The sequence below is a fragment of the Trichosurus vulpecula genome, chromosome 3 (genome assembly GCF_011100635.1).
Source record: "Trichosurus vulpecula isolate mTriVul1 chromosome 3, mTriVul1.pri, whole genome shotgun sequence".
Lineage (NCBI taxonomy): Eukaryota > Metazoa > Chordata > Mammalia > Diprotodontia > Phalangeridae > Trichosurus > Trichosurus vulpecula.
Window position 1 is genome coordinate 67,672,308 of NC_050575.1, and position 13,272 is coordinate 67,685,579.

General features: G+C 41.5%; 1 protein-coding gene across 1 annotated transcript in view; it reads left to right on the forward strand.

Annotated features, from left to right (window-relative positions):
- Positions 1–13,272, forward strand: part of CYFIP2 (cytoplasmic FMR1 interacting protein 2) — a 144,306-nt gene that overhangs the window by 87,030 nt on the left and 44,004 nt on the right. Inside the window, exon 24 of the mRNA XM_036749549.1 lies at positions 12,257–12,400. Within this exon, the coding sequence (XP_036605444.1) occupies positions 12,257–12,400 (144 nt within the window). The remainder of the gene's footprint in view (positions 1–12,256; positions 12,401–13,272) is intronic.

Sequence of the window (13,272 nt, forward strand, 5' to 3'; positions counted from 1 at the left end):
CTTGCCTCAAATCTATGCTGTTCATTACTTTAGATACATAGCTGTACCCCATGGCAGACTGGGAAAGGAGATTTTTGTGATGGTTACCCCATCATTTTGAGTAAAAAAGAGCTTCTTTTCTCTTCATTCTGGCCCAGGACCATGGTATATTGGCTCACTTGACAGAATGAGTTCCCTAATAAAACCTCTTCCAGTTTTCTAATAAATAATATATAATTTACATAAATATATATTTCATATAAATATTTTTATTTATTCCCTGCCTTTCTGGATGAATGCTGCCTCCTTTAATTCAGCCTTACTCTCCCTTTCTCCCTTGCTCTCATTCCTTTGTTTTCCTACCTAAGTCTTTTTTGTCTTCCTCTCTGGTTTTATTCTTAAAAGCCATGACTTTGTTGATTCACTCCCTTGTTCCCTCCTCTATTCCAAGTAATGACAGGGGTTTCTCCAGACAGAGCATGAGAAAGAAAGGCTGTGTATCTTACCTTCCAAGTTCTTTTCCCTGGAGAACTATTCAGCCAGAGCCCAGCTCTCTGTGATAGAGCAGACAGAAAGCAGAATTAATGATGCTTTTCCTTCTCTTCCCTCACAGTTAGGGTCCTCCCTGATGTCTCTTCGCTGCTGACTTCTTGAGCCCATTGCCACCCCTACTCCTCTCCAAGCTTTGTGTTATACATTTCTTCAGCGTCAGCATCCCTCACCATGGCAACCAGTGGGACCTGTACGCACTTTGTTTTCAGGGAGCCAGTCAGTGGTCTGTCTCCTGAAAGCCTTTAGCCCTGGGAGGGAGACATTTCTCCTTTCAGTTTGGACAAAGTTAAAAAAAAATACTTAGGAAGAATCAAATTTCCTGCTTGCCTTGGTTTTATCTCTTTTTTACTCCTATTCCTCCATATTTTTCTTTGCTCATTTCAACCACGATTAAAGATTTAAGAGATCTCATTTTAGGTTTTTGTGGTAAAAATTACCTTCCTTCCTTATCCCCACTCATCCGAATTGACCTACCACTTTCTCTCCTCCCCCACCAGACTCCTCACCTCCGCAATATCTTTTCTATTCCTTACTTTTCACTCTTGTTATTATACATTAGTTAGGCAAGCTTGGACGTGGCTTATCCATTTGACCATTCAGACAGGGTCTCAGTTTCCTCACTTGTAGAATGAGAGGGTTAGAGCCAGGGGTGGGGAACCTGTGGCCTTGAGGCCACATGTGGCCCTCCAGGTCCTCAAGTGTGGCCCTTTGGCTGAACGTCCACAGAACATTCTGTGAAGTTTGGATTCAGTCAAAGGGCCACATTTGAGGACCGAGAGGGCCATGTGGCCTTGAGGCCACAGGCTCTCCACCCCTGGATTAGACCATTTGCTCTCCAAAGTCCTTGAGTTCAATGATTCTGGGACTCTTTCAGTGATTCTATGTTCCCTTTCTCCATAGCAGCATGTTCTGGCTGTGAGACCCCCGCTCCTCTCATGCCTATCCTCCATATGTTCAACATGAGCCCAAAACCCTGTTTGGGGCATATAGGAAGATTTACTCCAATAAAATGGGGATATAGCTGTACTATGCAGAGAGACACAAGTTGGTGGTGTGGTTTTTTAAAAGCACTATACTCAAAGTCAGAAGACCAACTATGGTAGACCCTCACCTCCAACACTTAGTAGTTAATGACCATGGGCACTCCATCTGAGTCTCAGTTTTCCAAGCTCCAAAGTGGGGGTAGTGGTCTGTTTACAACCTACCCTTTAGGGCCATTGTATGGAAAGTGCTTTGTAAATAAATCATAGAGAGTTGTAGACACGTGAACTATTATTTAATGTGTCGACCTTTCTGTTTCCTGGTATCTGTCTTCTGTTACCCACAAGTCAGCTCTAGAAAGCAGGGATTAGAATACATTGGAGACAACTCCCAATGTTCCTTGACAGTTTTGTTTGTTTGATTTTTTAATCCTTGTCTCTTAAGATTTCCACATCTGAGAAATGATCACTTACCAAAAGTCAGAGCCTGAGTGGTCCTATGAAGTTGGCTAGTCAAACCTCCTTTTGTTACACATGAGGAAACTAAGTCCCAGAGAATCTCCAGCTCCCAGGGATACTATTGAAATGGTTGTCAGAGATAAGGAAGTTCTATTTCACTAGCCAGAGGGAGTTGGAGGCCTTTGCCCTGACAAAAAGGGTTTTTCTGAATGATATTCTCTTCATAACTCGAATATTTCATAACTGTTAGAGGCTATCCCCTAATTTACGAGTGGGCTTTTATTTTAATGAAGAGGGAAATCCAAGGTTTACAGGAAGCATAAGCTGCAGAAGAACTCCTCCCAAACATTAATAGTATCCTCTCAAATCCAGTCTCCCCACAGAATATAACATTGCTCTTGCTACAGAAGGAAGTCTACAGGTGGCTTCTAGTCTGTTTGTATTAATGGGATTATTTAGGAGCAGAGGAAGAAGGTGGGAAGGGGAGGAAAGCCAGTGTTATTAATAAAGCCACAAAGTGCTCAGATGGCTCCCATCATCCTGTTCTTCGGAGCTGGGAATTCCTAAGTTCGGTTTTCTACACCAGCATTTTTTCATCTGGATTTTAACTATTCAGTTCTGGAGAATAATAGACTATCCTAGCTAGAAGAAGCTTTAGAAGATTAACTAATAACTCTTTATGTTACTGATGAGGAAACTGAGACCCAGAGGTAAAAATTATTTGCCCAAGTTCACTCAGCTAGTAAGGGGAAGGGTGAAGTTAGAACCCAGGTCTGGAGACCTCTAAGCTAATACTTTTTCCACGTTGCGAGATTGACTCTGATGCCTTTCAGAACCGAGAACAGCCATACAGTTATACCTAGAGGAGTAGGGAGTAGTCTGGGGGTGTCTGCTTCATCCTACAGTGCCCTGTTTTCAGTGATGAAAAATCCTCAGCATGGTTGTTTCACTGCATTAAGCTCTGATGATTCTTTTCCATTTTCGTAATTAGCATAGTCAGAGAAAGCCACCCTAGCTCTGCGATAGAATCAATCCCACCTGCATATGACAGGGAAGGAGCTATGGAGTAGCATCTGTCTGTCCCACAATCAATATCTGGCCATAGTAAGTTCAGGGATTAATAGAGTAAAAGATGCTTTGTTGTCGCTCAATAGTGTCCGACTCCATTTGGGGTTTTCTTGGCAAAGATACTGGAGTGGTTTGCCGTTTCCTTCTCCAGTTCACTTTAGAAATGTGAAAACTGAGGCAAACAGGGTTAAGTGACTTGCCCAGGGTCACACAGCTAGTAAGTGTCCGAGGCCAGATTTGAACTCGGGTCTTCCTGACTCCAGGCCTGGCACTCTACCCACTATACCCTTTAGCTGCCTAATAAAAGAGGGAGAGAGGGAAATAACACAGAGTTACTCACTGGCCAGACAAGATTTATGCCCAATGGTCTCTTTGGATAAACAACAGGACAGAGTTTCATGGTGCAGCAAGGAGGAGAGTACCAGAGAGTAATTATTACCAAAGTAGAGCCCTCAAGTGCCAATAGAGAAGCAGTTTGGCAGAAGACATAGTAGGCCAGCCTTGTAGCCAGGAAGACCTGGGTTCTGGTCCTGCTTATGCTTGCTGTGTGATGGTAGCGAGGTTCACTTAACCTCCCAGTGCCCACACAACTGCTATAAATTGATGATAAGTATCTGTGGAGGGAGTTTCCAACACTGGGAGTTCCCTACACCATTAAAATCACTGATTCCAGCTCCCCACCCCCAAAATAAAGGTGCCACAGAGAACTTCCAATTAACCAGACTTTTTTTTTTCAAACAGCTGATATATCACTTAAAATTTCCAAAGCACTTTACATGCATTAATTCATTTGGGCCTCACAGAACCCTGTGAGGTAAGATTTCCAGGCTTTCCATTTTATTCCCCTTTTACAGAAGAGGAAACTGAGGCTCAGAGCAGTTAAGTGCATTGCCCAGGGTCACATAGTCAATAAGTATCATTGGTAGGATTTGAATCCAGGTCTTCATGATGCCAAGTCTAGGACTCTTTCTACTGTACCACAGTGCCTTTTGAGCACCAAATTCTACATAGTAGACATAGCTCTCAAAAAAATTAATACTTTCTCATTCTCATTGTACACAGTAGACATAGATCTCAAAAAAATTAATACCTTCTCTTCTTAAGAAGATCATCTGTGCTCAGATTATGAGAACATGTACCATAAATTTCTTCCAGAATCTTCATTGCCTATTAAAAGGGTAAGATTAAAAGAAGGATACAGTACAATACATTTGGCCTCAGCTTTCAAACTGCAGTTATTCCTTCCACATCCTAGGGGTTAGGCTTCCATGATCTGGAAAATTCGTGTAAAATTTTTGGCCCTCCTTTCCTACCACAGAAGAAGTCTAATTTTTTCCTTTTGCTTTTATGGGGTGTTTACAGTACCTTAATGTAAAATGTGGGTGCAGTATTTGGTCATAGGCTCTGTGTTTTGCCTGCCGGTCTTTATGTGTCATTTGCGGCTTCCACAAAACTCCCCAAAAGTTCCCATTTAATTTCTTATGCCAACCTGAGATATGTAGAAACTGTGATGGGGAAAGTTGAGCTGTGAAAGGGATAACTGTACTCCATTCCAAAAGCATACTGTGCCCATAAGAGTAGTCATGCCTAAAGAGGTATCTTTTCCTGTAGGGAATTTAGCAGCTACTCCACTATGATCATTGGGTGGCATAGTGGATAGACTGTCAGGCCTAGAGTCAGAAAGACTCATCTTCCTGAGTTCAAATCTGGCCTCAGGTGCTTCCTACCTGTGTGACCCTAAGGATGTCACTTAATCCTATTTGCCTGTTTCCTCCTCTATAAAATGAAGAAAGGAAATGGCAAACCATTCCAGTATCTTTGCCAAGAAAACTCCAAGTGGGGTCACAAAGAGTCGGACGCAACTAAAAGCAACTGAACGGTCAACAGTACCATGATCACCAAAACCAAAATGCAGTGTAGTACTCAGCCATAAGGATAAGGACTAGACCTGTGGTTTCAATGATCTAAGTAACTTCTGGGTGATGAAATTCTTTCTATCAATGCAGGTCAGCATCTTCTCTGCAATCTGTAGTCTTAGAAAAGTTGACATACCCAGTATCAGAAGCAGGACTTGACTCAGGTCTTCACATCAGCTCTCTCTCTACTCCACCAGGCCTCTCAGCCATACCACTCCCAAAAGGACAAGCAAGATAGCTCCCATCAGCTCATTTTCCCTGGACCATCTAGTGGCTAGAGAAGTGAGTCTTAGGAAGGATTCCAACGAGTAACAAAAATATAAAACTGGCTGCTTCTCTCTCTGCCTCAATTTTGCCTTTTCTAAAATGAGGGAGATAAATTATGAGGATCTTCAAGAGCTCTTCTTTGTGTGACATTCTATTTTCTGAGGTTGCTTCCAGCTCTGACATTGTAGGATTCTGTATTTTACCAGGCCTTCCAGTTCCCTCTTCCACCTCAAGCATGTCTACTGCTCATTTAGTTAATCACTTTCTGGCTTTTCCAAGTGATATAGGATGTTTAGATCCACATACTCCACCTGAGTGGAAGAGCTAGTTCATCTGTCAAAGTGTGGCCAGCCGATTATATGCAAATACCTACGAGGAGAAGTAGAGAAACTGTAAGGCTTGCAAAGAAAGAGAGGAAATCATAAGTATCTTTAACCTGAAAAAAAAAAAAGTACTCATTGCTTAGAAGTTTTGAAAGAAACAGCAGTTGTGATTCCAGATTTCAGGGATGTTTACCAAACAGTTTACAAAGGAATTAAGTGTTTTGAGTCTGTCCTCCCACACACACTGGGAGGAAACAGAACGTTAAAACTGAAAGGAATCTTAGAACATAGAACCTCAAAGCAAGAAGTGACCTTAGAACACAGAGCTAGAAGGAAGTTGAGACCATAGAATTTCAGAACAGGGAAGGACCTTAGAATCTGGACTGTTGAAGCTACGAAAGGATTTAGAAATAATAGAAAATTACAACTGGAAGGGACCCTAGCATGTGTAATGTCAGAGCTGGAAGGGACTTGCAAACATAGACACTATTATCTGATTTCCGTAAAAGTCAAGGTGGAAATATGAAACTCCCTGGTACTATCCACCATGATCTATAAGAATATTAGTTCAGAAGAAAGTGGAAATCTCAGCTTTGGAATATACATTATACAAAACCTGTCCATGGAGCCACTTAGATGATAAGGTGCTCCACTGAGGGTGAGCAGTGGCAGATACCCTATTCTGTGATGAAAAATTGAGCAAGTCAGAGTTTGTTCAACTAACTGACCAGATTCCATCAGATGACAAACGACTGAGACTTGGGGCCAAACAATGATATGGAAATGATGGGTGCATGGTTAGCAATTCCAACATTCATTAACATTGTGCTTGCTTTAAAACGAGAATATGAATTATCTTATGGTCAGTAGACAGTCCCAAGAAATGCAGATAGCCTGACTCACAACATTCAATTTCAGATACTATTTGGGTTTTAATTTGTGCTACTTTAAACATCCTTTCCCCCCTCCATTCTTAAGATACTTCTTTGCCTGAAGAAAATGCACTTGGCATCAAACCTGGTTAATATGTGGTCTTAAATTTGATTTGCTTGTTATTTTAGACACAAAGAATCATATAATTTTAGTGCTGGGAGACACCCTGGGGCTCATCTAGTCCAACAGATGGGGAAAATGAAATCCAGAGAGGAAAAGTGACTTTTATTTCATGCAGTTTGACTTTAAATGAAGCCTGTTTTAAGCGAGCCTTCCTAAAAAAAAACTAGTTACACATTGAATCCAAGAGACAGAAGTGTTCAGCCCCGTTAATTGAGTCAGCTCAAAAAGGATATATTCAAGCCTGCTAATGAACCAATCCTGCTAATTGATTCTGCTTTTTTTTTTTTTATTTTAGTGAAGTCAGTTAGCAGGATCAATTTAGATTTAGTTAATTGGTAGTACACTCACTAGGAATATTTGTGGTAGGTTTCAAATATCTGGAATCACCATTGCGTCCCTGTTTTTCTTCACATCATCAGAATATGTCCGGCCTTCTGCCTCTCCACCCATTCCCCTATGGGGCAGTAAGGTCCAGCCTCCTGTTGAATCAGCAGGTTAGACTGGGTGCCCTTAGGGGTTGTATGTGCATGTTTCTATTGGCATGTGTGTGTTTCTATACTTGCATGTGTTGGTGTGTCCTGGGAACTGAAGAGTGACTTTTGAATGTTGGTGATGCTCCAAGAGGGGTTTGGTTTGCCTGCTGCTGACTTTGGAATTCTCTGCAGTTCAGTTCTATTCCTGAGAGGCTTGGGTCATACCTTGAAGAAAAGACTTCTGAGGGACATAAAGAGAACTCAGTTCCGTTCAATTTGGCAAGCATTTCTTGAGTGTTTGCTACGTGTAAGGAACCACGAAAGATACAAAGAAGACAAAAGATATGGTCCCTGCCCTCACGGAGCTGAGTCCGTAACAACATATCCAAAAGACAGTCTTCCAGTTGCATGGTGTCTGCCTGTTGTTTTGTTTTGTTTTGTTTTGTGATTTCTGTCCTGTGGTGGTGAAACAACTCTACAGGTCCCTTCCAGTTCTAAATCTATGATCTATCAAACCTGTCAGGCAGCTGATGAATTGCCATCCATCTTTGTATGATTTATTAATGTTTGCTAAGAAAAGCTGCCATGGGCAATAGGAGACCTTAGAAAACAAGCATCTCAGAAGCAAGACTTAGGGGACAAGGAGTGGAATTTATTCGATACTTGTAGGACTGCACCAGGCTTTTGTTCGCTCTAAAGTGGCTCTGCAGATAGATTCTGGAGGTGGCCTTCCTGCCCACTTTTCAGAGAAATGGTGAAATGGAGGGATTGTGTCATAAGCCACAAGGCAGCTGCAGAAGAGTACTGTGCAAAGTTGTATACCCTTAAGCATTTATTAAGTCTAGTAGGTACCCAGTGCTGCTGTGCCAGGCACTAGGAGTACAAAGAGGAGTCCCTACCCTCAAGAAGCTTAAATTCCTATGTAGGCTTTGTGAACCTTAAAATGCCATGTAAATAGGTGAGTTGAGTTGTTAGGCGTTATGTTTGTCTCAGTCCTGAAACGTGTAAAACAAGCAAGTTAGACTAAATTACTAATTACTAAACTCTGTGTCACTTTTGGCCCTGACTGCCTCTGATTCTTGAGCAGGTCTCAGGTACATATCACAGGAAAAAGCCAAAAGACGGAGAAAGAGAGGGGAAGTGCTGACTTTCCTTTGGTGGTCACAGTTCAGAAAAGTGATCATTGTCCCAATTCTCCTCTCAATAGCATGTCCTAAAGAAGGAACCACACAGGAAGACCAGGGTGCACTCTTGCTACTCTATGGGTTAGAAGAAATGGTTAACTGGAGCTGAGAAAAGAGCCTAATGGACCATGAACGCTGAGCTTTTATCAAAGCCAGTATTCTCAAATGCTTGTCATTACCAGATCAGCATCTCAACATGCTCCTCTGGGCCTAGGCAAACCATTAGTGGCACTTGTCAAAGACCATTAGCTAAAGGGGCACTCACTTGAAGAAAAATCCCTTTTCCTAAAAGCAAACAGAAAAAATAGAGAACTCAGTCTTTGTGGCTGCCATCTTGCAGGCACGTTGGATCTCAGCCCACGAAGCTACATGACACAAAGTTTAGACAACTAGCCTCAGAATCAGGAAGACTTGGGTTCCAAGCCCACTTCCCAGCTCTAGGACCCTTGGCAAGATGCTTAATTTTTCAGAGCCCTCCAGCAGTTCTTCAAGGAGAGGTACTGAGCTACCTTAGGGGGATTTTCCTCAACAGGAGTTTCTTATAGCAGCACCTCTCAAACTTTTTGGTCTCAGGACCTCTTTACACTGATAAAAATTATTGAGGACCCACCAAAGAGCTTTTGTTTATGTGAGGCATATCTGTCAGTATTTGCCATATTTGAAATGAAAATGACTTTGTATTATTATGAAAATAGTTTTTACTTCATGGGCTCCCTTTTGAAAGTATCCCAGGAGTCTCCAGACTATACTTTAAGAAGCACTACCTATACCAATGAAATCAAAATCTGATACAAAAACAAACAACAGATATAATAATACAAGAAATCGTAATACATAATAAATTGTGAGATATTTTAAAAGTCTGAGAGACATAATTTCTGGATAATTAATAATTTCATTAATAATGCTAGCTTTTTATTAATAAAAGTGACACTCTCGAATGCCAAAGACCAGTCATGGTGGTAGGCTCACAATTTATATGCCCTTAGAAGAGTGGGTGTTCCTGAGGGTACCAGTCAACTCTGATTGATTAACAAGTAATAAGAGAGAATGAATATTACAATGAGAGGCAGACCTGTTTTAATGAGCAGCTGGGGGAATGTGACTTTGGTTCTGTCATTTACTTCTAAATTGCCCAGCCTTAGGCAATCTAATCAAAGAATTTGTGTCCCCAGCCCAAGCCTCAGCAGAAGACAATGGGTGTGAGAGTTTCACCTTAAATTAAATTCCTGGTTAAGGTTGGGTGGAGTATCACTACCTAGACTGAGTAGAATATTAATCTTACCTGCTGTCATCTGTCCTGTCCTGCTTAGCCTAGACATAAGGGCTTTAGAAAAAGCAGGAGAACTCTGGATCTCCCCAAAATCATTGGTTATTAGTAATCATTTCTCTCAATTGTTAACATCTGTATTTGCTCTGCCCATGAAAACTTAATCATGGTACTAGCCCAGCTACATATATCACTGAGCTGAAGTGAACATTTTCATAAAAATGCCTGGTATGTGCATGATACTAGCTTAAGCAATTATCATACTTTTGAATCTGTAATAGGCACTGCTATCCCCAACCAAAGTGGCCTTTGGAATATTTTGTAACTACATGTGATAATGTCTCCATTCACCCTCTATTTAGCTGAGAATTTCAGCACACTCAAGCAATAATTAAGAATTCATCTGCATAGCACCAAAGTGGGCTTTTGCCATATAAATGTTACAACTGCATATAGCACCTTTAGGACGTCGAAGTAGATGAAGTTTTCATATAATGAATGTGTTCTGTTATCCAGAATGGTGAAGGAATGGGGGATTGTAGTTGTTCAAATTTCCTGATTTTTAGAGAGCTCCCAAATATGCAATGTAGGATTTTCAGTTTTAAGATGATTAGGATTCAGTAAGATTTCGCCCCAGCAGTAAAACTAGACTGAATAGAAGTGAATCTTTCTTTGAGGATGCATAGGGATTCTGAAGCACAGTTAGGAATGCCATTAACATTATATTGCGGAATTGCTGGTAGCAGAGAGTTCTGGGTAACAGAGCATCAGATAACAGTTTCTGTTGATTAAGGTGTATCAGTTCATTTCTGATAGAGACAGAGTAAGCACAGTAGATAGCTCGCTAGCTTTGAAGTCAAGAAAACCTGGATTCCAGTCCTTCCTCGGACACATTCTATCTGTGTGAACACAGACAAGTCTCTCAGCCTAGCTGCATAGACAACTAGGTGGCATAGTGAAAAGAGTGCTGGGCCTGGAATCAGGAAAGCCTGAGTTCATATCTAGCCTCAGACACTTCCTAGCTGTGTGACCCTGGGCAAGTCACTTAAACTTCTGACTGCCTCAGTTTCCCCAACTATAGAAAAATGGGGATAATAATAGAATCCACTTCACCAAGTTGTTGGGGGCTCAAATAAAATAATAATTATAAAAAGCACCTAGTACAGCACCTGGCACATAGTTGATACTTAATAAATGTTCATTCCTTCCCTCCCTCTAAACCTCTCAGTGTCCTTGTCTAGAGAGGGGGCTTAAACTGACCATGAGAAGTATGTGATCAGAGTATGAGAATATAGGTTGCCTACTATAGAGTGCTGAAGCCAGCTCTTACGGCTGGAGAGCTAATTATTAAATTTTCAATGTGAACGCAGTTACAACTCTACAAACTAATGATGTAGATTAAATTTTAAAATGTGCCCTGCATACGTTGGAAAGCTGGTTGTTAAACATTTACCAGCACACCCAAGTTGCATACCATCTTTCCTCCCATGGCTAGTCTAGGCTTGTCTCTAAAACAAGGACCCCCTACTCTCTAACCTGTCCTCCAGGGACTCCCAGCTTCCCCTTTCTGAGTCCTTCTGTCCCTCAAGGCAATTATCTAACTGCTACCCAGAGAGCCAGTGACAATTGCGTAGATGCCATTTGGAAAATTCCCACCCCTCCTTGCCCCCAGCATACCTAGCTTCTGCCTCCCAGGTCACCTCCTGGCTTTGGTAGGTGCCCTTCAAAGGGTGGACTCTACTCTCCATTGCTGTAACTGGTGAGTAAGAGCCTCAGTCCACCTCCTCCCTTTTGAGACAGAATGAGTTCTTTAAGATAAGCAGTCTTGGTTGGGTTATAATTTGCATTGCAGAACTCATTACATGCCCCCAACCCACCCATCTTCCAAACCTCCCAATTACTGATGAGGGTGCCACCCTCCTTCCAGGTTCACAATTACAACATCCTCTCTCACGCCTCCCTCCCCTCTCCCTCACCTAGCACATCTATCCATCAATTATACCTCCACAACATTTTTTCACAGCTCACCTCCTTTTCTCCGCCTACCTCATGACCTGTCACCTGTATTATTACAATACCCTTCTGCAGTAGCCTCCCTACATCCTCTCTCCCTTCTCTGCTCTATCCTCATGCCCCTGCCAAAGAGATTTTCCTAAAGCACAAGTCTAACTGTATCCTCCTCATTGTGCTACTGTCTTTTGAGTAGTCAGTCTGTGTTGCTGTAAATATTTTATTCAACATTACTATTAGGCATGAGCATATTATCTAAGCATCCTTATCTTCCAGATTATAAAAAGTGAACTCAAACCTAGGAAGCAGTATGTTTAACTAACTTATAAAATCTACCTGGAAAATGTTTATGTGGGCTTAAAATAAACAGATACGTTTATTTATTTTTTAAAAAAAATATTTTATTGATGCTTTTTTTTCATCAGTCACTTCCTTTTAACTGTGTCCTCCCCCATTCCCAGAATCCTTTCTTGTATGAATAAGTACAATCCAACAAGACAAACCAGCACTTTGGCCATGTGTGAAAACAAATGCCTTACCCTCCACCTCTAGTCTAGCACTTCTTAAGAGGCAGGGGACATATTTCATTATCACTCTGTTAAAAATAAGGCTTAGTCACTGAAGCAGATGAACTTTAAAACACAATTCTTCAGGGTAAGAAAAAAATCACCCCATCATTCATTGCTCCATTCAAATTACAACCGTTTTTGTTTTCGCAGCCCCTCAACATTGCCTACAGCCACATCTACAGCTCCTACAGGAATTTCGTGGGGCCACCTCATTTCAAAACAATCTGCAGGCTCCTGGGTTATCAGGGCATTGCTGTGGTGATGGAAGAGCTGCTGAAGATTGTCAAGAGCTTGGTAAGTTCAGGCCTGAGAAAACCCTAGTTTTGCCTTCAGAAAGCTTGATCCATGTCTACTTTTAGTTAAGTTAATAATGAGGGTCTTTATGATTGAATGAATGAAAAAGCATTTATTAAGCTTTTACTTTGTGCTAAGTGCTAGTGGACCAGTCTTTGCCCATTAAAGACATATTCTAATATGATGAAGCAGTACATATAAGGGGATGGTGGCCAGGCAAGGGTGTTTGGGTCTGGAATGTCACAAGGATGACAAAAGGAACAGTAGCATCGTTTTAGTTGACACATATTTTCCAGAAGCAGTGGTACTGTAGATTTGATTGCAAGTGGTGGAAAATGGAGAGATCGACCTTTGGGTTGAGGGCTGGCTAGATTTAATCGGCTCTCTCCAAATAGGACAGCTCAATCCAAGGGTATACTGATAAATGCTTAACAGCCATCTCTCAGGGGAAAAAATGTACCCACAACCCACTTACAAATTTAATCTGTACTATTTAACACTCTCCAAAGTCTAGACAATGAACACAACCATAAATCAAGCTCTGATTTATAGGCTTTGCTGATTTCAAAGTTCAAGTGCCCACATTGAAAATTTAATCATCAGCTTTCACCAAGCTAACTCCAGCACAAATCTGGCTTATTCTCAGGTCGGGGTTCTGGTTTAGAGGATGTAGCAGCAATCGCCAGCATTAGGGCATGACCACGGGGTATAAAAGGTAGCCATGGTAAAGGAACATGGCTTAGTTTCCTCTCTGAGGAAGGGGAGAGGTTGAAACCCCCACATTCTTGGGCTTAAAGTTCCGAGCACAGTTCAGTGGTCTTTAGCATCACTATATACAATTTGTGTAATGATTGGAGAATACACCAACAAGG